Here is a 27479-nt window from a genome sequence, read left to right as displayed (position 1 = left end):
CACATGAAGTGCACATACATGTAGGAATCATGCCAGATTAATATTATAATTTGGAGTAAACTGAAAAAAAATCTATACAATTAGCTGAGATCGGCTCCAGCGCCCCCCGCGACCCCGAAGGGAATAAGCGGTAGCAAATGGATGGATGGATTATGCAGGATGAAGGTTGAGTTGTAATGCCGCTAGCTTAATGCTAACGTACAATGGACTAGCTCATAGACAAGCTAACTCAAATTAGCACGGCCAATCGCAAGGCACAGATAGACAATCATTGACACTAACATTCATATCTATGGACAATTTACAGTCTCCAATGAAGCTAACATGCATATTTTTGGAATGTGGGTAGAAACTGGAGTGTCCAGAGAAAACCACACACGCACGTGGACAAATGCACACTCCACACGACGATGTCCAAATAGAGGTTTAACTTTGAAGACGCACACGAAATAAAGCTAGACATTATTGTCGGTAGTAATGTCAAAAGACTTAGGGTAGTTTACACTGGCTTGAACAAGAAATGCATTAATTAGCTGGGACCAGCTGCTGACGCACTTCTGACAGGCGATTAAAACGTGTTTTTTTATAAATGCAAAATAAAGCAATGAGGAACGTTTTTATGATACTTGAGCTGTTTGTCAAACTTATTATAGCCAACAGTATGTAAATAATAAACTATATACGGTATATCCAATTATACATCACTTAAATTTGTTTTCATGTAAAAAAAAAAAGTTTCATTGAAAAAAAAGAAAGAAAAAACGCATTTTGAAGGTGTGGAGGCAGTAATCTAACCGTTTTACATGTAGGGGAAACCCTGGTACATAGATGTCAAGAATCTGAAACTACCAGTGTGTTAAGGGGAAGAAAGCTCAACTGCACTTCCTGCTCAGATGGATGCCGTTGTCAAGACGACAGGAAGTGGTTTGTCTCCGCAAACAAATCAGGTGAACTACAAATCTGATATAGTTAGGACATAAATGATAAATGTGGGTTTACAAAGGTTGGTGTTTTAAGTCTCCTGGTCTCTACAAAGTCAGCAGATCTCCAATTCGCACGAGAGCCCGCAATAGCGTGTAATCATCTCATGTGCATCTTATCATAGCTACTACCTGCCTCGACAGCTGCTGGCGAGCATCATTTAATGAAGCGTGGCTTTGCTTCTCCAGCAGTTTTGTTCTCTTGCTATTAATACATACAAGTTATGTTCAACAATTAAACTAACATTACAGAAAAGGTTTTCAACATATGCAAACAAAACACTTGACATGCCCAGGAGTTCTCACAAAATACAATAAAAAGTAACTTGAAAGCGCTCCTTTAATGATGAATTTGTTTTCCCAATTGTCAGCCAAGTCTTACTGTTTAGCCTCCTCCAGGTGACACAGGTACTCATAGGCGATGTTTTGCCGCCTCCTCTCATCCATCTCTTCTGCTGACAGCCTCTCATCATCTTGAATGGCTGCAAAAATTAAATAAAATGCTGTCAGTTCTCATTTTTTCAATTGTCAATAAAGGTGTTTTTGCCAAAAGCAAAGCATTTGATTCAGTATTCAATCCTTCCAGGCCTTTGCTGGCTTTATTGTGAAGATTGCAGCCTAAAATGCCTGAATTTGTGGCAGCTTTTTCAGAAAAGGGTTACTTATTTAAATAACATTTAATTGTTGTTTTTTGATCAATTTGTTATGAATGATTTAGGTGTTACTTGTAACCTTAACCTTAAAAAGTACAGCATTTCAACAAAAATTAGAAACAAATTACTGTATTGATGTTTTCCTCAATTTATACTACACAGACTTAAAAATAAGACACTAGGGATGTAAAGATAAATGGAATTGATGACAACCGCAGTAAAACTCGACGGTTGCGTCGATTGCGAGCTACCGGTCAATCGCCAGCCAGGCATTAAAAAAATAGACCTAATAAATAATAAATCAATCTTCACCAAGACGTCACTTTCGTCACTTGATTGACATTCACGGCACCCGAGGGTCTTGTGAGATGACGCTGGCTGCTGTGAGATCATTATTAAGAAAAAAATTACAGACAGGAAGGCGAGAAACACTTTTTATTTCAACAGACTCTCACGCCGTACCTGCTGTCAAAACTCTATAAAGACCGACTGCACAGTTCCTGTCTTCACAATAAAAGCCCTGCTTCATCATGCCTGCACTAACAAAATAAGAGTCTCAGAAAGCTGGCCCACACAAGCTAGCAAGCTACGGAGTTTGCCGCCAATGTATTTCTTGTAAAGTGTGTAACCAGGAGTATGGAAGCTGGACAAATAAGATGCCAAAAACCAACCACTATCATGTGGTATTGGACAGAAAGGATACATTTTTTTCTCCTCCATTTGAAAATGTGGACATTATCATCACTACTGTCTGTTTTTAATCAATGCAAGTCATCAGAATCAGGTAATACACCAACTTATATTCTTGTCTTCATGAAAAAAAGGAATCTATATGTGTTAAACATGCTTGTATTATCATTAAACACCTTTAACTTGTTAACAAAAATGTCTCTTTTATAAATAAATAAATATAAATTATATATATGAATGAGGTAGATCCCCTCGACTTGGTCAATTAAAAAGTAGCTTGCCTGCAGAAAAAGTGTGGGCACTCCTGCTCTAGAGACTCAACACGCTTTTGAAACCCATTATCTACATCTTTAGGCTACATTTAAACCAGCGTGGGTGGCACTGAGTGGGTAGAGTGTCTGACCTAAGGACACAACGGAAGTGACTTGAACACGGGACCTTCAAGTTACTGTTACGGCTGCTAAATCAACTGAGCCACGTTGCCCCATATTAAAATAAAATGATGGAAAAACTATGATAACTGTACTCACAAACTAACTGGTGCCAGCTCGCTAGCTTAAATGCTAACATGAAAACCAGAGACAATGTATTTCCCCGTTACAAAATCACATACGCCATTCTGAACTTATATAAACATTACTGTCTGAGCAACTAATATATTTATTTTTGCAATTGAAACTACAAGCTGTGCTCTCTTAGAACAGACTGATCCTCCTACATCAAAGGATTGCGAGATGGAGGCGTTTTTACGGTGCCTTCAATGACCGCTGAACAGAGTAGGATGACGCAACAAACCAATATTTTAAAACAATAAAAGCTTAGCCATTAAAACAGATAAAATACTAAGACTTAAACACTATCAGTAAAGTGGCCCTGTGATGAGGTGACGACTTGTCCAGGGTGTACACCGCCTTCCGCCCATGTGCAGCTGGGATAGGCTCCAGCACCGCCCGCAACCCCATAAGGGACAAGCGGTAGAAAATGGATGGATGGAGTGAAGCATAAGATGAACACAAATCATGCAGGATAGTGGGTTTTCTAACATATTGTCTATTTAAAAAAAGTAACTTGGTCAAAACATTTTAATGTGTGTATAAGTACTTTTTGAGCAAATTCAACAATACCGAGGTAATATTGGTAACCCTGATATATTCGGTCACCATGCAATTGAATGTTCATATTGTTATATCCTTAGTAGTGTTAGGAGTAAACAATGCACATAATCGGACGTAAATAACCAAGTCAAGCTTCAAAATAAATAAATAAGAAAAAAAAAAAATCAGATACGATTATCAGAATGGCATTGAATGAATGATGTATGCACTGTGAGCAAACAGATCAGATAATCTTTGCCATTGTGAGCGTGAGTGATGTTAGCCACAACACAACCATCAACACAAAACACCAGAGAAAACCCAGTTAACACCCATTCAGCGACAGACCACTAAATATGCTCTATGGTCTGCCTTTACCCATTCGTGCAAGAGTCAGTCAAGGTGAAACTAAAAGATTATATACAAAACCCAAAACCAGTGAAGTTGGCACGTTGTGTAAATCGTAAACAAAAAGAGAATACAATGATTTGCAACTCTTTTTCAACCTATATTCAATTGAATAGACTGCAAAGATAAGATACCTAATGTTCGAACTGGTAAACTTTGTTATTTTTTGCAAATATTAGCTTATTTGGAATTTGATGCCTTCAACATGTTTCAAAAAAGCTGGCACAAGTGGCAAAAAAGACAAGACAGAAAGTTGAGGAATGCTCATCAAACACTTATTTGGAACATCCCACTGGTGAACAGGCTAATTGGGAACAAGTGCGCCATGATATAAGCAGCTTCCGTGAAATGCTCAGTCATTCACAAACAAGGATGGGGCGAGGGTCACCACTTCGTGAGCAAATTGCCCAACAGTTTAAAAACAACATTTCTCAACCAGCTATTGCAATGAATTTAGGGATTATACCACTTATGGTCCATAATATCATCAAAAGTTTCAGAGAATCTGGAGAAATCACTGCACGTAAGCGGCAATGCCTGTGACCGTCGATCCCTCAGGCGATATTGCATCAAAAAGCGATATCAGTGTGTAAAGGATATCACCACATGGGCTCAGGAAAACCACTGTCAGTAACTACAGTTTGCCGCTACATCTGTACGTGTAAGTTAAAATTATACTATGCAAAGCCAAAGCCATTTATCAACAACACTCAGAAACGCCGCCGGCTTCGCTGGACCCGAGCTTATCTAAGATGGACTGATGCAAAGCGGAAAAGTGTTTTATGGTCTGACGAGTTCACATTTCAAATTGTTTTTTTTAGAAACTGTGGACGACGTGTCCTACGGACCAATGAGGAAAAGAGCCATTTAGACTGTTATAGGCGCAAAGTTCAAAAGCCAGCATCTGTCATGGTATGGGGGTGTATTAGTGCCCAAGGCATGGGTAACTTACACATCTGCGAAGGCACCATTAATGCTGAAAGGTACATACAGGTTTTGGAGCAACGTATGTTGCCATCCAATCAACGTCTTTTTCATGGACGCCCCTGCTTATTTCAGCAAGACAATGCCATGCCACATTTTGCACGTGTTACAACAGCCTGGCTTCGAAGTAAAAGAGTGCGGGTACTAGACTGGCCTGCCTGTAGTCCAGACCTGTCTCCCATTGAAAATGTGTGGCGCATTATGAAGCTTCAAATACCACAACGTAGACCCCGGACTGATGAACAGCTGTGCATCAAGCAAGACTGGGAAAGAATTCCACCTGAAAATTTAAAAAAAAATTGTTCCTCAGTTCCCAAACGTTTACTGAGTGTTGTTAAAAGGAAAGGCCATGTAACACAGTGGTAAAAATGCCCCGGTGCCCACTTTTTTGCAATGTATTGCTGCCATTAAATTCTAAGTTCTGAATTATTTGCACACAAAAAAAATGTAGTTTCTCAGTTCGAATATTAAATATCTTGTCTTTGCAGTCTATTCAATTGAATATAAGTTCAAAAGGATTTGCAAAGCCATCCATCCATCCATTTTGTACCGCTTGTCCCTTTTGGGGTCGCGGGGGGTCGCTGGAGCCTATCATTGTACTCTGTTTTTATTTATGATTTACACAACGTGCCAACTTCCCTGGTTTGGGGTTTTGTACATTCTACATTGTTTTACTTTCATGTTGTTTACATCTCATATTTTGTAAACACTGACTTTGAACAGTTTCTTTAATGGGTACATATAAAGATTTGTTTCTACATTTTAAACTTGCCTTGTGGTCTACATAACATGTTACGGTGGTGATTTTGGTCCAAATTTTGCATAGGTTTTGTTTTACAGACAATCTGCAAGCCGCTTTCTGACCGTCTCTTCAGAATGTGTCGTTTTGTGGGTGGTCTTATTTGTGGCCAAGCCCCCTTCGACTGAGTCTCCACTCCGCATACTTGCCAACCCTCCCGTTTTTACCGGGAGACTCCCGGTATTCAGCACCTCTCCTGATAACCTCCCGGCAGAAATGTTCTCCCGACAAACTCCCGGTATTCAGTCGGAGCTGGAGGCCACGCCCCCTCCAGCTCAATGCGGACCTGAGTGGGGACAGCCTGTTCTCACGTCCGCTTTCCCACAATATAAACAGCTTGCCTGCCCAATGACGTCATAACATCTACGGCTTTTAGAGAGTAGAGTGCACAACTGCGCACTCAACAAGGAGACGAAGCAAAAGAACGAGGAAGTTACAGACATGGCGACGCCGTCGACGAGCAAGATGAAGAAATACGCTTGCAAGTTCCAAAACGAATGGAAACAAGAATTTCAGTTCATCCAGAACAGTTCGAAGGGGAAGGTGTATGTTGCCTGTACATTTTGTAGAACAGACTTCTCCATTGAACACGGTGGCCGAAATGATATACTCATTCATGAACGGAGAAGTTAAACAGGACAATGCTGCCATCTACTGGATAGCCTCCGGAACACTGAAATTCAAATATTTATTTTATTTATATGTATAATAAAATAAATAAATAAATATATATATATATATATATATATAGCTAGAATTCACTGAAAGTCAATTATTTCATATATATATATATATATATATATATATATATATATATATATATATATATATATATATATATATATATATGAAATACTTGAGTTGGTGAATTCTAGCTGTAAATATACTCTCCTCTTAACCACGCCCCAAATCACGCCCCCCGCCACAACCACGCCCCCCCCCACCCCCCACCTCCCGATATCGGAGGTCTCAAGGTTGGCAAGTATGCCACTCCGTCATCCATGTTGTAGTTTTTAGCGCTTCCATATCGAGTCTACTGACAGTAACAGGGTTTCCCCTTAATGTATTTAATCGTGGTGGTGTGCCACGGCAACATGTTGGCCGCCACTAGGGATAAAGTTGATAAGAAATTATCGAGTTCGAGCCTATTATCGAATCCTCTTATCCAGGGGTCACCAACGCGGTGCCCGCGGGCACCAGGTAGCCCGTAAGGACCAGATGAGTAGCCCGCCGGCCTGTTCTAAAAATAGCTCAAATAGCAGCACTTACCAGTGAGCTGCCTCTATTTTTTTTTTATTTTATTTATTTACTAGCAAGCTGGTCTCGCTTTGCTCGACATTTTTAATTCTAAGAGAGACAAAACTCAAATAGAATTTGAAAATCCAAGAAAATATTTAAAGACTTGGTCTTCACTTGTTTAAATAAATACATGATTTTTTTTTTACTTTGCTTCTTATAACTTTCAGAAAGACAATTTTAGAGAAAAACTACAACCTTAAAAATGATTTTAGGATTTTTAAACACATATACCTTTTTACCTTTTAAATTCCTTCCTCTTCTTTCCTGACAATTTAAATCAATGTTCAAGTAAATTTATTTTTTTATTGTAAAGAATAATAAATTAATTTTGATTTAATTCTTCATTTTAGCTTCTGTTTTTTCGACGAAGAATATTTGTGAAATATTTCTTCAAACTTATTATGATTAAAATTCAAAAAAAATATTCTGGCAAATCTAGAAAATTTGTAGAATCAAATATAAATCTTATTTCAAAGTCTTTTTAATTTCTTTTAAAAATTTTGTTCTGGAAAATCTAGAATAAATAAGGATTTGTCTTTGTTAGAAATATAGCTTGGTCCAATTTGTTATATATTCTAACAAAGTGCAGATTGGATTTTAACCTATTTAAAACATGTCATCAAAATTCTAAAATTAATCTTAATCAGGAAAAATTACTAATGATGTTCCATAAATTATTTTTTAAATTTTTTCAAAAAGATTCGAATTAGCTAGTTTTTGTCTTCTTTTTTTCGGTTGAATCTTGAATTTTATAGAGTTGAAATTGAAGATAAATTATGTTTCAAAATTTAATTGTCATTTTTTTCGTGTTTTCTCCTCTTTTAAACCGTTCAATTAAGTGTAAATATCATTAATTATTAATAATAACAGAGTTAAAGGTAAATTGAGCAAATTGGCTATTTCTGGCAATTTATTTAAGTGTGTATCAAACTGGTAGCCCTTCGCATTAATCACTACCCAAGAAGTAGCTCTTGCTTTCAAAAAGGTTGGTGACCCCTGCTCTTATCGAACCGATTCCTTATCGATTCTCTTATCAAGTCCAGATATGTTGTTGTATATGGGGAAAAAAAACAATATTTGATTTAACAAAAGCTCACTTTTATTATATAAGAAAAAAATAAAATAAATAAATATTGACTGTTACCCCCCTAAAAAAATAAAATAAAATAAATAAATATTGTCTGTTGTTACCCAAAGTATATTAAGTGGGATTTTTCAGAAAAACAAATATATATAGTAACACAAAAACAACCTGTCTGTGATCACTACAGGTGTATAAATAATAATAGTGTTAAATAAAATCAGTCCCTTGGGCACAAAACTGAAAATAATACAGCTCTCCAAAAAGTGCACTTCTGCTGCTATTTGACATAACTGTTTGTTATGATGCTTTGACATTTTTGCACTTTATTTCTTTATTGAAATAAAATTCTATGAGGAGAAAAGTTGTTTGCAAATGTGGTTACAATGCTAAAAAATGAAAAGTTAAAGCTAAACACTACCCAGCATGCAACGGGAGTGACGAGCATGCGCGGTAGCCCCGAAAAGTGTTGTTGCATGTGCCACCCGGCAGCTAAGAATGAGGCTATGAGCACGCTGTGAAAGTAAACGTCAAGAACTCAGCCAACACGCCTCCTCTGCATTATTTATAATTAGACAGACAACACATATACAGTGTGATTTTGTTTTGTTTACAAGGAAAGAAAAACAAAAGTTAAAAAAGGGAGATCATGTCATATATGTTGTATATATATGTATGTGCTGCGGTTGCTTTAAGAACGTTGCGACAGCTGGCGTAAAGGAGGTGCGTTGCTAGCCTGGTTGCTATGTTTACGGTTGGTCGTAAAAGTGTTCGTCATGTGTTTGTACCCTGCTCAAATCTCTCAGTAAAGTTATTCATTGGATTATACCTTTTGTTTTGAACTTTATTACACCTTGGAGCGCTTTTTCCCATCCATTGTTTTTCCTGCTTTCCCTATCTGCGCCTAATGACTGAGCTATGTGACGTCATTTCTTGTGATGTTCCACGGAGCATTTCTGGTCGGGACGGGATTCGTTCCCAGGCATTCGAATAAAGAACCAAATCTTTTTCTTTACTATAGTGGTCTCGATAACAGGTACCGGTTCTCAAAAAGGGATTCGAGTCCGAGGACTCTGTACTTTTCTTATCGAACAACCGGGATAACCGGTTTCGAGTTATCATCCCTACCCGCCACGCCTTAAAAATTAAGTTTTTTTACATGAAAACAAAATAAAGTCATATGTACTGTAGCGTCCAGAAGGACACAGATGCTGTTTTTAACTTTTATTGCCAATATTGTGCTAAAAACGGGCCCAATTCCAACACGTATTTCCTCCGTGCACACACGTCTGTCTACACGTTTCACTCCTAGACACACAACACCTCATTCTCCGCCGACACGGTGTGTTCACAGACCACGGGAAAACATGATCTAACCACACCAACATATATATTAACAACAGCAGGTGGTATAGCATGAATGAATATATATAGTTAATTATTTGCGCACTATTGACTAGTGATGTATAAAAAATTTGGACACCGTAAAAAGACGGACTTTGATAACGGAACAGCGCAATCAAGGTTTATGTTCTGATGACGTAAGGGTTGTCTGGATCAGAGGCAGCATGTCCGCGATGTGGTCGTACTTTAATATACTCGAGATGTCCAAATTTAAGATGACAATGGTGGCTTTTATGGAGAGGAAGGCTCTGAGCAGCACAAAGCAAGTGTGACGTCAGGTTTACTGGAGTTCGCGTTTTGTCGCGAACAGAAGTAAAAAGTCTCCAAACCCAAGTACCGTCTACATTATCACCAGGAGTAGATGCTAGATTTGTTGCCAGATTTTTTTACTAAAGAAGGAGAAAGTAAAAGGATTAGAGAAATCTTTCGAATTGTTTTTGTTTCTTTTAAAAACCTCAAAGTACATTGTACAATAAGACAAAAATACAAAAATAGAACAAATTGATATTTAACAAAAATATTTGTTCATACTATAATTAATAATAACAGATTTGTTTCAAGCGTGTACACATTTTATTTTCCTTTTTAAAGAAAACATGTTCAGCAGAGCAAATAATGTGATGATGTCATACTGACTCCCACCGCCACAGGTATCTTGGCAATCTAGGAAAACCCTGAGATGTAAGTTAGAACTACACGCTACTTTGTATTACAAATGGTACCATCAGAGGATTTTTAGCATGCCTGTACGAACCAGTCTGCCCCACAACAAGAGCATAGAGAAAAATAAGGAAACTTACCGACTACAACTTTGGACTACAACTGAGTAAAAATGGCAGACTCACCCAAAGCTCTTCAGGTAAACCATGACCATATATAGAGATATCCGCTGACGTAACTAAGACAAAATATGTCACTGAAGTATTGTACATTCTTCGCAATAGGAATTATTCTAGCAGTTCCAGGGTTTCCCGCAGCGTTTTGTTGTTAAGGCGGCCGCCTTAACAACAAAGAGCCACCGCCTAAACTAACGTCTTAACAAGATCTCCAGCCACACGTGTGCATTTAAAAAACTATCTCTGTCCCCAGGCAAACGCATACACTGAGTGTCATACGCATGCCAAAATACTGGGGGCGCTGTAGCCTAGGACTTAAGACCATTTCAGCCAATCAGAAACATCAAAAACATCATTTCCGTAGGCGGCATATAGCAAAAATGGCGAGTCACGGCAAGAAAGAATTATATAGAGTAGAGCTACTTTTAAGCAACGTTTTGGAGTTTAAAGTTAACAAAACTCAACAAGGTGTTGACTGGGAAACTTGCCAGTCCAAGTCTGGTGACATTCTTTCCCATGGGAAACTTGCCAGTCCAAGTCTGGTGACATTCTTACCCTATTTTGGAACGGTACAGACTTGGAGGGACATCTGAGGAATTTCCTCAACGGAAACAGGACATCACAAAAACAACTATCGGCACTAAACTGAAAGCGATTCGTGGTAAGTACAGACAAGCAGTCGACGCAGGTGGCTGTAGTCGACGCAGGTGGAAGAAGTGGTTACGGTAGAGTTGTTTTGCTGTACTTCGAACTATGCGAGCAGATCTCGGGCGGTTCTCCATCAACTACATCCATTCAATTTGGAATAGAAACATCAGATATTGACACAAGCTCTCACATGAGTTCAGATTCTCCATTCACCCTTGACAGCCGGGTCATAGACAAGTATATGCCTAATGATGTACAAGAGCAGCAAGATTCCAATGGGAGCAATCCACAATCTTCTGTGGTGAAAGAGAGAAGAGCTTTACTTCAGGTATGTGGGCACTAACTCCATTCCTAGGAAGTAATATTGTTAAAAGGCAGATAGATGTTGTATATCTGGGGCATCAAAACATTTTTATATGAACTGCACTGCAATTAAATGCTCTCAGATGACCACTTTCAACAATGTGGAATCATATTTTGCCCATTAGTTTTATTATCATCATTGTTTGACAACAGTGTGACAAAAATACTTGCTTTGGAATCAGAAGTCAAGATGGCAAGCATATATTAAAGTTCAGCTGTTTTAGATGTATTTAAATAGGGTTGTATTAAAAATGCTTAGAGTAGTTTCTTGTAATAAATAATATTGAGTTAAGTAAAATTGCAGTTGCATTAAATATTATTTTCTTCTGTCAAAATTAAAATACCTCGATGAAGTGCTTTATTGACACACATTGTTTCCTGACGATGAGGGCTATTTGACATGTTGTAAATAACATGTACACTATCTTACATCTTTGCTAAAGTGGGTTTATCCCAAACAATGTATTCATGATTGTTGAATGTAATATTGTAAAAATCCTTGGTTTTTTTTACTAGGCAAAACTCAACAGCCACAAGCACGACAGACTAAAACGAAAACTTCCAATTGAGACAAAGTTGCTGAATGCAGTAGAAGAAGACGTCCAGATAAAGAAGAGACTTCTGGACATGATGGAGACATCAGAGAAACAATCGTCTGACAATTTAGACAAATTAACCTCAAATTACTAAGTCAAAATATTAGGGATGTAACGGTACGTGTTTTGTATTGAACCATTTTGGTACGGGGGTTTCAGTTCGGTACGGGGGTGTACCGAACGAGTTTCTAAGCTAAAGTCTTAACAAGCTGCTTTGCTTCTTCTGCCTCTGTCTCAGCACCCAGCATTGTCCCACCCACACAACCTGCTGATTAGTTACACAAAAAGCGGTAACAGCCTATCAGCAGTGCGTATTCAAAGCGGTAACAGCCAATCAGCAGTGCGTATTCAGAGCGCATGTAGTCAGCGCTTCAGCGTCGAGCAGATAGGTGTTTAGCAGGTGAGCATCAGGCAGCGTACTCTCCCCAAATTAAAATAAACACCTCCCAGTCAACTACTAGTAACATCACTATGAGCCCGTTGACGTTCTAGAAACTTAAACTGCAGCTCAGATCGCTCACAGTCCTGGCTTAAGGTGAAGGCTAATTAGCTTTTAGCGTAACGTTAGCTCATTTTGCGGTGTGTGTGCGTGTGTGTGTGTGTGTGTGTGTGTGTAGTCTCCTCTATTGCTATTGTACTATTTTTTCAGCTATAGTTACATTAATCATTAGTAATGGAGCAGCCTAGTTTTGAATGGCAGGGTCCCTGCTAACACATGTTGATAAAAATATAACATTTACATAATAAAAATCAACTACAGGCTTCCCAAATGCTGTAATAAATGAAGCATGATGAGTTGACTTGAAACTGATTAATGTTGCACTTTTTATATGAAGAAGAAAAGTTGTGTCATTTTATTTAATCTGAGCAACAACTTGAGGCAGTTTAATGTTGATTAACGTGGGCAGAGTTATTATAGTGTTCCCAATGTTAAAAGGATAAAGCCATTTTTTACACATTTGGTAAAAAAAAAAAAAGCCAAAAAATGTGTATTTTGTTGTTTTCTTACTGTACCGAAAATGAACTGAACCGTGACCTCTGAAACGAGATACGTACCGAACCGAAATTTTTGTGTACCGTTACACCCCTACAAAATCATAATAATGAAATACTTAGTATCTCAGGTAACTACAACTGTTCTGTGTTTTGTTTGTACTTTACGGAAAAAATATCGAGATATATATTGTATATCGCCATTCTGCAAATGGAGTGGAAAACACAACCAAAAATTGTAGGCTTCTTTATTTCTCTAATATTTTTATTTTGTTATTTTTTAATAAACAATGTGGTCAATGTAATCAGAGTCTGTAGTCTATTGCCCCCCCCAGGCTGTGATGGCAGCGATGAGGTGGAGATGTGATGGCGACAGGCCGAGTTACACTGTTCCTTCCACCCACCCACCCCCTTCCCTGTCCGGCCGCCTAACCCGGGCGACGCCCCTTCCCCCCACTTTAACTAACACATTTTCTGGGGGAAAAATGAGTTCGCAAATATAACAAATCAAATTGAATATGTTTGAATCAATAAATAAATGGTTTGAATGTTCTCTATAACCAAAATTATGTATTAGTCGAACTGACCTTAACACGATTAGTGAGTGAAATGTACGTTTGTAGTTATTTCCCTATAGCTCTACGCAATAACTTATAGTAACACTAGAGAACAGTAGATAATAGTGATTTTTTTTGGTAGAACATAATTTGCTTTATTTTAGGACAGCAACGATTAACGGACTAAATCGATTAAAAAGCTGTTGCTTTTAATAATCGTTTAATGAGTGTTGATGACATATGGACCACATGGAGTGCCTGAAACGTTAAATACACAAACAGTTTCCCACGGCTGTTGCAATAGAGCGGCGATGTGTGGGTGCTATTATTTGTGTAGAGATTAACAGTGGAGGTTTTTTTTGGTCAATGCACATATGTTAATAGCAGAGGTGGGACCAAGTCATTGTTTTGCAAGTCATAAGTAAGTCTCAAGCTCTTTGCCCTCAAGTATTGAGTCAAGTCCCGATCAAGACAGGCAAGTCCCGAGTCAAGTCCAAAGTCAAGACTGGAAAGTCTCAAGTCAAGTCCAAATTCCTGCCTTTTGAGTTTTGAGTCCTTTCAAGTCCTTTAACCACAGACTAATATATTTACACAGATTGTGTATGCTTTTAAAACGCTGTATTTATTTATTAAAACAAGTGCATTTGAAATTGCAGGGGAAAAAATAGTGCTGGCATTGCACTTCATAATAGCACTATTAACCAGTCATTTTAAAAATTTAACTCATTCCTTTGCAGAATAAACACATTTAAAAAAACAAGTGCAACTGCACTTATTTGTACAAAAGTGTTAACATTGTATTTACATGGCATACTGCATTTTAACCAGTTCCACAGCAGTTTATATCCTGTTCTTACCTTATCTCGTTGATCTCATCTCATACTGTATGTGTATTTATGTGTGTGTACACATGAAAAACATAAATACATGAACATAACAATGAACATAGTTGTACTTTTTAGATGTCAGGGCCCTATGCACTATGTACACATATTCTTAATATAGTGTACATTTTAACTGACCTTTATTTGACTATGTTTGTCTTTTTGTAGGTGGCTAAAATACACGATGCTGCTGACCGCCGTCTAACGTTACTTTACTGTGTGTGATACATTGACTAACGTAATGTTAACTATAGGTACCTCATGCAACCCTGCTTAAAAAAAATCACTTGACAAAAAGTATGAATAAGTGGACGCAACAGATTGCCGTGTTTGCAATAACGTTATAATGTTAGCAGTGAGTTTACAGCCTCACTGATTTAACTACACAGCAAATAAAAGTTACGTTACTTAGCCAATAAACGTTAGCTTACATTCAAAACTTACCCTTCTTTGTGCAACTTCAAATGCCGAACGAAGTTGGAAGTTGTTGCGTCTACGTCTGTAATCTTCGAACCGCATGTTTTGCATACTGCAATTCGTTTTTTGTTGACCAACTCGTAGTTTTTATACTCGAACGAAACTATCTTTGGTATAATTTTTGCTCACTGGCGTGTTGTTTGACAGCTCTTCTTCGTTGGTTGTACTGCAATTTGATTGGATGAATGCTGTCGGATGAAAACAACGTGGATCTCTAATTTGATTGGATGAGTGCTGTCGGATGAATACAATGTGGATCTAATCTGATTGGATGTTGTACCGACAGCACACACACGTACACAATGAAAGATAGAGCACTCCTGGATAACTTTTTAATCTTTATGTTTTGGGGAAAGTAGCAAGTCTTGTCAAGTCAAAAGGATCAAGTCCAAGTGAAGTCACAAGTCATTGATGTTAAAGTCTAAGTCGAGTTGCAAGTCTCTTTACATTTTGTCAAGTCGAGTCTAAAGTCATCAAATTCATGACTCGATTTTGACTCGAGTCCAAGTCATGTGACTCGAGTCCACACCTCTGGTTTAAAGTGCAAAATAAATGGTGTGGATTAGCGATTTAACGATAAATTGTATTAATGATAACCATAATAAAACTCCCGATGGCCAGTATTACCGTTTTAAATTAAAAATTTTAAAAAACTGTAATTGATAACTGCACTTTGATAAACTCACAGACTGGGGCCAGCTCGCTAGCCTAAATGCTAACATGAAAACCGTCTTTCCACATTAAGAAACGACATATCCCAATACAAACTTAAATAAACATATTACTTGGTGTCTGAGCAACTACGATATTCAATTAAGAACATTGAAACTACAAGCTGTGCTCTCTTAGAACAAAGTGATTGTTCTACACTCTGAGGAATACGAAAGAGATGTGTTTTTACGGTGCATTCAAGGACTGCTGAACAGGGTAGGACGCCAAAATGCCCGCCAGAAATAATGTATAATAATACAAGATTTTGGATCGGTTCGTAGCCGAGTGTGAAGCGACTGGGATGGGAATCAGCACCTCCAAGTTCGAGTCCATGGTTCTCGCCCGGAAAAGGGTGGAGTGCCATCTCCGGGTTGGTGAGGAGATTTTGCCCCAAGTGGAGGAGTTCAAGTACCTAGGAGTTTTGTTCACGAGTGAGGGAAGAGTGGATCGTGAGACAAAAAGTATGAATAAGTGGACGCGTCTTCAGTAATGCGGACGCTGTATCGATCCGTTTTGGTGAAAAAGGAGCTGAGCCGGAAGGCGAAGCTCTCAATATACCGGTCGATCTACGTTCCCAGCCTCACCTATGGTCATGAGCTTTGGGTTATGATCGAAAGGCCAAGATCACGGGTACAAGCGGCCAAAATGAGCTTCCTTCGCCGGGTGGTGGGGCTCTCCCTTAGAGATAGGGTGAGAAGCTCTGTCATCCGGGAGGAGCTCAAAGTAAAGCCGCTGCTCCTCCACATGATCTTACGGATGATCTTACGGTAGTCTGTACTTGCTGTACTTTGGACACCCTTGCTTTTGTAGCGATTTGTCAGAGTTGTGTGCCGGTGGGGGGCAGTCCGCTCTGTGAGCAACCATAACTATATCTGGATTATTAGCTTCACGTCACAGACAAATGATGTCGGCTGAGGAGTAAGGGAAGTGTTTTTAATGCTTAACCTGTGTCTGCGACTCGATTCTTTGTTTAGATGTGCACACCAACGCAGCTTTGTCGTGCAACTTGTTGGTTTATACGCGCGGGAGCATTTCCGGCTTTGACGGAACGAGTGAGAGGGTGGGTGCCTCAAGAACGATGAGGCGTGCGGGCGTGTTCCGGGGTTAAAACTATAGACATCTTATAAGTAGACGCAGCATTGGCTGCTGTGACGCGAGAAATTCGGGCCACCATCTTGAAGTGGTGATGAGGAGCCGGCGAGCAGCCTAAACTGACAGTTGACAGGTAGAAAACAAAGATGACTGGTGTTCAGCGTTTTCCTGCTCAAATGAGCGGACTGTTGAAAAAAGGAATCAGGGGATTACGTTTCACAAGTAAGATTTAACATTAACATACTATTGGTTGTATTTTGTGAAAAGAGTGTGTGCATACTGTATATAGTTCTCTGCAAACCTATGGTGGCACCATGCCTTCCGTGTGCATATTGTATATAGTTCTCTGCAAACCTATGAAATGTTCTACAAACCCCATATCAGTTGGGAAATTGTGTTAGATGTAAATATAAACGGAATACAATGATTTGCAAATCATTTTCAACCCATATTCAGTTGAATATGCTACAAAGACAACATATTTGATGTTCAAACTGATACTTTTTTTTTTTTTGCAAATAATCATTAACTTTATAATTTGATGCCAGCAACACGTGACAAAGAAGTTGGGAAAGGTGGCAACAAATACTGATAAAGTTGAGGAATGTTCATCAATCACTTATTTGGAACATCCCAAAGGTGAACAGGCAAATTGGGACCAGGTGGGTGCCATGATTTGGTATAAAAGTAGATTCCATGAAATGCTCAGTCATTCACAAACAAGGATGGGGCGAGGGTCACCACTTTGTCAACAAATGCGTGAGCAAATTGTTGAACAGTTTAAGAAAAACCTTTCTCAACCAGCTATTGCAAGGAATTTAGGGATTTCACCATTTACGGTCCGTAATATCATCAAAGGGTTCGATCCCTCAGGCTGTACTGCATCAACAAGCGACATCAGTGTGTAAAGGATATCACCACATGGGCTCAGGAACACTTCAGAAACCCACTGTCAGTAACTACAGTTGGTCGCTACATCTGTAAGTGCAAGTTAAATGTCTCCTATGCAAGGCGAAAACCGTTTATCAACAACACCCGGAAACGCCGTCGGCTTCGCTGGGCCTGACCTCATCTAAGATGGACTGATACAAAGTGGAAAAGTGTTCTGTGGTCTGACGAGTCCACATTTCAAATTGTTTTTGGAAACTGTGGACGTCGTGTCCTCCGGACCAAAGAGGAAAAGAACCATCCGGATTGTTATAGGCGCAAAGTTGAAAAGCCAGCATCTGTGATGGTATGGGGGTGTATTAGTGCCCAAGACATGGGTAACTTACACATCTATGAAGGCGCCATTAATGCTGAAAGGTACATACAGGTTTTGGAGCAACATATGTTGCCATTCAAGCAATGTTACCATGGACGCCCCTGCTTATTTCAGCAAGACAATGCCAAGCCACGTCTTACATCAACGTGGCTTCATAGTAAAAGAGTGAGGGTACTAGACTGGCCTGCCTGTAGTCCAGACCTGTCTCCCATTGAAAATGTGTGGCGCATTATGAAGCCTAAAATGCCACAACGGAGACCCCGGACTGTTGAACAACTTAAGCTGTACATCAAGCAAGAATGGGAAAGAATTCCACCTGAGAAGCTTAAAAAATGTGTCTCCTCAGTTCCCAAACGTTTCCTGAGTGTTGTTAAAAGGAAAGACCATGTAACACAGTGGTGAACATGCCTTTTCACAACTACTTTGGCACGTGTTGCTGCCATGAAATTCTAAGTTAATTATTATTTGCAAAAAAAAAATTAAGTTTATGAGTTTGAACATCAAATATCTTGTCTTTGTAGTGCATTCAATTGAATATGGGTTGAAAATGATTTGCAAATCATTGTATTCTGTTTATATTTACATCTAACACAATTTCCCAACTCATATGGAAACGGGGTTTGTATTTTGTCTTCATTATTTTGTCAGAATGCACCAGAATGCTTCATTTGTATGTGAAAATCACAAATAAATCTTCTGGGGGAGGATGACCCCCCTCCTACAGGGGTTTGGTTTACAAACTTTCAGGCCCACCTAAAACAATGATTATGATGCATTCTCATTCTAGGCTAAGTATAAGACAATACTTTCTTAACAGTATAATTGTAACCAGGAATAAGTCTTCATGTAACAATATTCAAATACTAACATTGTTGGGTAAGACAGAATTTGGTTTTATTCTGAATCCAGTGAAACAGATTGGTGGTTTTTACTGATATAAAGACTTCCAGGTGTTTATATACGTTTATATAGGACAGGATTTATATAGGACAGGATTTCTAGGCGGAGTCGTGGCCATGGCGGAGAGGGTATACGTCTCGGGGGGCTAAAGGTTGCGTCACTGCTGTTTGCAGATGATGTGGTCCTGATGGCACCTTCGGTTCGTGACCTTCAGCTCTCACTGGATCGGTTCACAGCCGAGTGAGTGTTCAGCGGCTGGAATGAGGATCAGCATCTCCAAATCTGAGGCCATGGTTCTCAACAGGAAACCAATGGTTTGTACAGTCCGGGTAGGGGACAAGACTCTGTCCCAGGTGGAGGAGTTTAAGTATCTTGGGGTCTTGTTCACGAGTGAGGGAAAGATGGAGAAGGAAATCAGCCGGAGAATCGGAGCAGCTGGGGCAGTATTGCAGTCTCTCTGCCGCACTGTTGTGACGAAACGAGAGCTGAGCCAGAAGGCAAAGCTCTCGGTCTACCGAGCTATCTACATTCCTACTCTCACCTATGGTCATGAAGTGTGGGTCATGACCGAAAGATTAAGATCACGGATACAAGCGGCCGAAATGAGTTTCCTCAGAAGGGTGGCTGGCATCTCCCTTAGAGATAGGGTGAGAAGTTCAGTCACCCGAGAGAGACTCGGAGTAGAGCCGCTGCTCCTTCGCTTGGAAAGGAGCCAGCTTAGGTGGTTCGGGCATCTCGTGCGGATGCCTCACGAGCGTCTCCCTAGGGAAGTCCTCGTTGCACGTCCCACTGGGAGGAGGCCCCGCGGCAGGCCAAGGACCAGATGGGGGGATTACATCTCCTCTCTGGCCTGGGAACGCTTCGGGATTCCCCAGGAGGAAGTCGCAAATGTTGCTCTGGAGAGGGAAGTCTGGGGGTCTCTGCTGGAGCTGTTGTCCCCGCGACCCGATTCCGGATAAGCGGTTGAAGATGGATGGATGGATATACGTTTATTTTTAAGTATTTGGCAGACGCTTTTATCCAAAGCGACATACATAAAAAATGCATTTAAAACAATCACAATCATTTAAGGGAAGAATGTAATACAAAATATCAATACAAAGTGTCAAGACAGAATAAACTCTCTGCTGCTGCAGCAACAGAGATACAGTCTATAGGTCCCGAAGATATATAGATATCTAATGTATTCATACATTGTTTATGTAGGATATAAGCATGTATATATAACCTAATCATAATGTTTCTTGAACTTCAAAATAGCTGACCGTTTTTTTCCCCCTTCTCTGGGATTGTATTCCCAGTTTTGATCTCGGACGTCTGGTCACTTATAGCATATAAGAATATTCTATTACTGTTAAGCAAACTATGAATAATAAAACACGCCAAAACATGTGTCCTTTATCATAGCTACACGTGTGACAAAAAAACGCGTGAAAATCAGTGGTATTCAGTGAAGTAAGATGAATTAAATGCGCTGACAGTTCATTGCTCGTGCCAAATGAATTGCACTAAGTGGAGCGGATGACCACTCCAAGATGGCGGCCCCGCGTCACGTCAGCGACAGTAGGCAGTAGCGGTCGATGCTGCGTCTACTTATAAGATGTCTATGATTAAAACGCCTACCTGTTGGCACCCTGTACATCACTCTATGGGGGGGAGGGCACTGATGCAATAATGCATTTATTTTTCCCTAATATTTTCGGGAGCTACTGGCTGATCGACGGTGACTGTCAATCACCCTCCGTTCTCATACACTCTTACTCACTCTCACATGAGTTCACCGTCTTTTGGTCGCCCCCTGGTGGTTGGTTGAATGTTGATTGTGAAAGTGCTTGAATTGATAGCCTGCTTTTTTAAAAGTTAATATCGCCGGCGATCACCCTGATTTAATCGTAGCGGCCAAAATCGTGATCATGATTAAAATTTGATTAATCACGAAGCCCTATCAGACGGGCCTACTTTAAAACTGTTCAATTTAGCTCCGATGCAGGCGCGCCTCCTTCTCCAGTATTGTCCCGGCCACGTTGCCATCTGATTTGGTTACGCAAATTGCCCACAAGTAAGGTGCAGAGCCAGTAAGAAACCGAGGTATTTTTCATGGTTACGCAAATCATGCACAGGTAACTAACTGTTTCTTGTTACAAAGGCACTGTTTTTTAAAGTTGCAAGTGATAAACGCTTATTTAGTGAAACAAAAAGAAATGCAAAACTTCATCAATATACATAAATTAAAGATGCATAAATTGATTTTTAATTGAATCGTAGCTCCTGAATTGTAATCGTAATCGAATCGTGAGGTGCCCAAAGATTCCCACCTCTATTGAACTGCCAACATGAGAATGCTTAAGAGGAAGTGCTTAAAGTTGAATTGCTTTGTAAATACACTGGGAATAAGTCTAAGTTCATTGTGTTCTTTGTGGTGTTATTGAAACTGCACCAATTTATTCCTTAGAATTTTTAACTAACCTCAAAGTGTTTTGCCAAGAGGATTATTTGTTATATGTACATTTTCAGAATGTGCTTGTTCAAATATTGGCCAAAGTAAGACAAAGAAAATCATCTGAAATTGTATTTATTTTTAAGTTGTAATGCCATGACTTTACCTGTCCAGCCTGTGTGTGAATAGATTTTTCTCCATGCAACCCCTGGGCTAAAATGAGTTTGACACCCATGGTCTAAATCAATTCAAGTACCGTATTTTCCGCACTATAAGGCACACCGGATTATAAGGCGCACCTTCAATGAATGGCATATTTTAAAACTTTGTTCATATATAAGGCGCACAGCATTAGAGGGCGCATAGAATAGACGCTACAGTGGAGGCTGGGGTTATGTTATGCATCCATTAGATGGAGCTGCGCTAAAGGGAATGTCAACAAAACAGTCAGATAGGTCAGTCAAACTTTATTAATAGATTACAAAGCAGCGTCCTGAGAACTCTGTTCACTCCCAAAATGAATAAACAGCTGTTTTATTATTTTCCCCGAGGTAAAGTCAGTGTATATCTTTTAACAACAGCAAGGTATAACATGTAGTGCAACATTTATATCACATAGTGGAGGGGAACTTTTCCCTGATTCAATAAACAGGTAAAAAACAGTGATACTGTTACGGTAAATCAAACGTTAGTGCAATCACAATATAGTAACACTCGAAATAGTGCAGATCAATAACAATACATCAATAACTCAACGTTGCTCAAACGTTAATGTCACACAACACAACACAACACACAAAATGTAAAGCTCACTTTATGAAGTTATTCCTCATCCACGATTACATCGAATTCTTCTTCTTCAGTGTCCGAATTAAACAGTTGGGCGAATACGGCATCTAACATTCCCGGCTCCGTCTCGTCAAAGTCGTCATTAATCGAGTCAGTGTCGCTGCTGTTGTCTAGCAGTTCAGTGACAATGTTAAATTCTTTTGCTGCTGCTCTATTCCCGTGTTCTACTGCGTGACTGATAGTCTTAAGTTTAAACTCTGCGTCGTAAGCGTGTCTGTTAATAGGAACCATTTTGGGGTCTTTACATAAACAAACAAATGGAAATGAAACGGCATGCCTCGCACAGTTATATATCCCAGCATGCACCGCGCGCTTCTTCTTTTTCTACGGGGGAAAATGAAGACGGGAGAAAATGAAGTCGGCGGCTGCTTACCGTAGTTGCGATTGATTGATTGATTGAAACTTTTACCTGTTGGAGGCTCAATATTGGTCCATATATGAGGCGCACCAGATTATAAGGCACACTGTCAGCTTTTGACAAATTGGAGGTTTTTAGGTGCGCCTTATAGTGCGGAAAATAAAGTACTTTTAAAAGAAGCGTCAATTTGCATTGCAATGAAAAAAAACACAACAACAAGTGTCAATTGCACACACACAGATTGCTTGGTAAACGTATAGCATGTTCTATATGTTATAGTTTTTTGAATGACTCTTACCATAATATGTTACGTTAACATACCAGGCACGTTCTCAGTTGGTTATTTATGCGTCATATAACATACACTTATTCAGTCTGTTGTTCACTATTCTTTATTTATTTTAAATTGCCTTTCAAATGTCTATTCTTGGTGTTGGGTTTTATCAAATAAATTTCCCAAAAAAATGCGACTTATACTCCAGTGCGACTTTCATATGTTTTTTCCCTTCTTTATTATGCATTTTCGTCCGGTGCGACTTATACTCCGGAGCGGCTTATACTCCGAAAAATACGGTAGTTCCATTTTTTGTCACAGCCTAATGAGCAGCATAGTTACTATATAAATTAACAATAGCTCAAGATGAATTTAAAAGTTGCTGGCTAAATTAGAGCGCCTGAATAACTGTATGCTTTATAATCCGACTAGTCGACTAATCGTTAAGATAGTCGACGACTAGTCGACTGCAGCCCTACCCCCGGGCAAGTCGCCACCTTATTGCGAGCATACGACACACAAAACATTCCAAATAGTGGGTTTTGTAACAGTGTCTATTAGGGGTGTAACGTTACGTGTATTTGTATTGAACCGTTTCGGTACGGGAGTTCCGGTTCGGAGGTGTACCGAACGAGTTTCCACACGGACATATTAAGTAGCATAACGCACGTTGTGTAAACAATGCACACCGAGGCACAACACACGGCATTTGAGGCATAGCCCGTTAGGGGCATGCTAGCAGCTAACGGGCTACGATAGACTGACCATACGTCCTCCTTACACCGGACATGTCCTCTTTTGCGGAGCTGTCAGGGCGGAGTTTCTTAAATGCCTCAAATGTCCGGCATTTTGAGTTAGGGTTGCGTGTATTTTCAATGTACGTTCAGGGTTAAGAAGGGGTTAAAAACAAAACAAATTGTGCATGCAGCAGCATTCGTGAGGGAGGGGCAGAGACAGAGAGAGCGAGAGACTTATGATAAACGCGCTTGCGTCGCCAGGCTCTGCTTTTTATCCATAGATTTATCAGATTGAATTTTTTATTATCTTTTGCAGGGGTGTCAAAAGTGTGCCCCGGAGGCCATTTGCGGCCCACGGCACATTCTAAAAATACTATTAAAATAAACAAAAACATAACAAAAGTGAAATAAAAAAGCTTAAAGGTTAAATGTAATTTAGAAAAAGTTGCAATGTTGACTAATAAAACAAAGCTGTTTTTTTTTTCTTGTGTGTATAAATACTTTTTGAAAACAAACAATACCGCAATAATACTGATAACCATATTTTTACATCTCTAGTGTGCATTTATTAGGGGAAAAAAATGAAAGGTTATGTATGGCAAGCAAAAAAAACATTTGAACTATTTTCCTCAAAATACTCATTAAGGCTACGAAGTGTGTTTATCTGATTACTCGACTAATCGAACACAATAATTGACAGATTACTGGTTTACTAAAACAATCGATATCTCCAGCCCTACTTTATTCATTATTGAAGTTTGTCTTGCCACTAGAGTTGTACGGTATACCAGTACTAGTATAGTATCGCGGCACTAATGAATCGAAAACGGTACTATACTCTGTTTGAAAAGTACCGGTTCACCATATTTTTTTTTATTTTACAGGCATGACGGCGTGTCGTCATCATGTCGTTACATTGCTGGTTTTACGAGCAGAGGAGCATGTTCGGCAGCGCACAGAGTACTTACAAGCAGACACAGTGTGTAGACAGAAAAGGGAGAATTGACGCATTTTGTCTTGAAAACTAACGATAAAGGTGAAGCTATAACACTGAAACGACCTCAGGAAGAGGTGCTTTAAGACATGTCTAACTAGGTAGCAGATAACATCTATCTGCAGTCGGCAGTGTTTTAGCTACTTCTAAATCACTACTCCTTGCCCCCATTGCAACAAATAAAATTAATTTTTAACAAGTATCTTCCCTGCAGGACGAGGAATAGCTAAACATGCTTCACTACACACCGTAGGAGGATAAAATAGCTCACCGGCGTCACAATGTAAACAAATGCCATGGGTGGATCCAAACCTGACATCCACTGTAATGATACCAAGTGCAAGAGCGTAGCTAGTCGATACTACAATGATTACATCAATATTTTTTATCATCACAAAATCTTTTTTTATTTTTTTATTTTTTGTATTCATATTATGTTTATAAACTCATTAAATATGTCCCTGGACACATGAGAATTTAAATGATGACCAATGTATGATCCTGTAACTACTTGGTATCGGATCAATACCTAAATGTGTGGTATCATCCAAAACTAAAGTAAAATATCCAAACAACAGAAGAATAATTGATTATTACATTTTAACAGAAGTGTAGATAGAACATGTGGAAACGGAAAATAACCAGGTATTAACAGTAAATGAACAAGTAGATTAATAATTAGTTTTTTCAGCTTGTCCTTTATAATTTTGACAAAATAATAGAATGGGGAATGACAATATGAAATTGTTCTTCGATTGCAGTAAGAAACAGATGTTTAATGTACCGTAAGATTTTTTGTTAAAATAAAGCCAATAATGACATTTTTTTGTGGTCACCTTTATTTAGAAAAGTATCGAAAAGTATTGAAAAGTATCGAAATACATCTTGGTACCGGTACCAAAATATTGGTATCGAGACAACCCTACTGGCAACCTTATGTATTTTTTTTATATGAGCTTTGTAGTTCATTTTATCATTTATACATATTGCAGTAAAATAACTCACATTAACACTCACATAATGAAACGTTCCCCCAAATATAAATTAAAATTACTTTCAATGAACCCCTGAGAAAGTCAGCTACAATGAACGACGGGAGACCAGGCAGACCCAAGTGACTTCTGACAGGGCGTTTACCTGCAGTTTAATTACTTCTAACAAGGATCCTTACAGTGGCCTAATCCAATCAGAGCTTGTTATTTCTGGATGAGTGAACCCCTGTTTGGATGCACTGACCAAAACCCGATAGACGATTATACGACAAGAAATTGTTCACATGGAGGTCCAGAAGAACATGGCACATCACCAGACACTTCATTGGGTACATTTATAATAGAGAAAAACATGCCTTTACAAATTGTATACTTCTATTATTGTTTTTTAGTTCGCAGTGGTGTCAGACCTGCAATGGAGTAGGTGTACTTGATGTTGCCGCCGGTGAGTCTGGAAGGACACTTTTACTTTTGTGTGGATTTTGTCTGCAGGTTGTGTGCTCACTGATGTGCCAAGACAAAGTGGTTGAACAAATTGATTAATTAGTATAAATATTAAGCTTAAAAAAGACTTTCACAACTAGGAATGGGTACCAAATCCGATACATTTATAAGCATGGACCAAATTCCATCATTACGACAAGGTATTGATTCACGTAAAATTAAACCATGCCCTATTTCAATACCCTTTTTGCACGTGATGTCACGTCTGACTCAAACATTTGGCAAGCAAACAAACCCTTCAGAGCAGACTCGTTCAGACTGCTTCTAGGTAATGTTACATATTTCTATGTATGCATGCCCAAGTACACCTAATAGAAACAGCTCAAAAGTAAAGCTCCACTTTTCAAAATGCGCCAGCTCAATGTTAATTGACATCGTATTTGCCATAGACATGCTGTTGATTAGCATTAGTGATTATACATGGAGATTTGAACACCTCCAAATTTGGTAACGCAACTACAACTAAGATGCATGGTACAATCAAACAGCTGGTGTGTAAAAAGTACAATACTTACAGAATAAACACTTTGTAGGGCGCAATCAAATAAGAAATTCAGCTTAATGGCAAAGCCTACTTCCTAGCGAGGCAACAAAAAAGAAATACATTTAATATTGTCATTTCAAATTTTAATCATCGTTAACTGACTGACTTGCTAACCGCTAGCTAGCTTAAATGCTAAAATGAAAACAAGACAAATTAATGTATTTTCCCTTTACAAATAACACCTATTTTGCCTTTTTAAATTAAGAAACACTAAAACCTTTCACAAATTAAAAAGATAAACACTCAAATAATATGTCTGTCAAAAAATCCTCAACAATATTTAAATGTTTCTTCTGCCAAGGAAAGATTTTTAAGTAAAATTTGGTAATATATTTCAGTGTTTGTATCAGTACTTTTTGAGCACATTCTATACTGTTATGGTAACCTTGATAATTTTATAGTAACAATAATCGGGATACGTAGACCTACTGATATTCTATAAGTCAATTAAACTATATATGAAAATTAACTCTCTAATATTGCCAGCCTCAATAAATGTTCTTATACATGCGTTGTTATGGGCTGTTTCAGCAGCTGCGGGCGTTTGTACTACATGCACATAAACTGTAGTAATGATAACTGCTGTAAAACCCCTGACGGTTAGTATTACTGTATTAAATTAAAATCATCGAAAAAAACACATGTTGATAAAAATATAGACTGAATAGCATTAGCATGCCAGCAGCTTAAATGCTAACATGAAAACAAAATACTTTAATATCTGTTTCCATTAACAAACGCCATATCCCAATTTAATCTTACATAAACACATAATATTTATGTTTAACATAAAGGCTGTGCTGTCTTTGAACAAAGTGATTGGCATATATACTCCATAGTTGCGTTGAAACAGACTGTTTTTAACAGGAAGTGAACTTGCATGATGTCACATAAACTAGAAGTGAAACGAAGTGATCACTCGATTTGTATTCATAAAAATAAAAAAAAACATCCTGAAATGTTGACAAACTAAATTGGAAGAAGATAAACATGTTTAAACATACAAATGAATATATGGCTCTTAAGATTTCAGAACAATATTTTATGTTTACTCTGCCCTAAGAATACAACTTGGTT

At 38.8% G+C, this 27479-nt stretch overlaps 1 protein-coding gene across 1 annotated transcript in view; it reads right to left on the bottom strand.

Moving 5' to 3' along the window:
* Window positions 1–27479, bottom strand: part of iqgap2 (IQ motif containing GTPase activating protein 2) — a 108036-nt gene that overhangs the window by 71805 nt on the left and 8752 nt on the right. Inside the window, exon 2 of the mRNA XM_062050902.1 lies at window positions 1363–1462. Within this exon, the coding sequence (XP_061906886.1) occupies window positions 1363–1462 (100 nt within the window). The remainder of the gene's footprint in view (window positions 1–1362; window positions 1463–27479) is intronic.

The sequence above is a fragment of the Entelurus aequoreus genome, linkage group LG06 (assembly GCF_033978785.1).
Source record: "Entelurus aequoreus isolate RoL-2023_Sb linkage group LG06, RoL_Eaeq_v1.1, whole genome shotgun sequence".
NCBI classification, from domain to species: domain Eukaryota; kingdom Metazoa; phylum Chordata; class Actinopteri; order Syngnathiformes; family Syngnathidae; genus Entelurus; species Entelurus aequoreus.
This window is presented reverse-complemented; position numbering and strand designations above follow the sequence as displayed.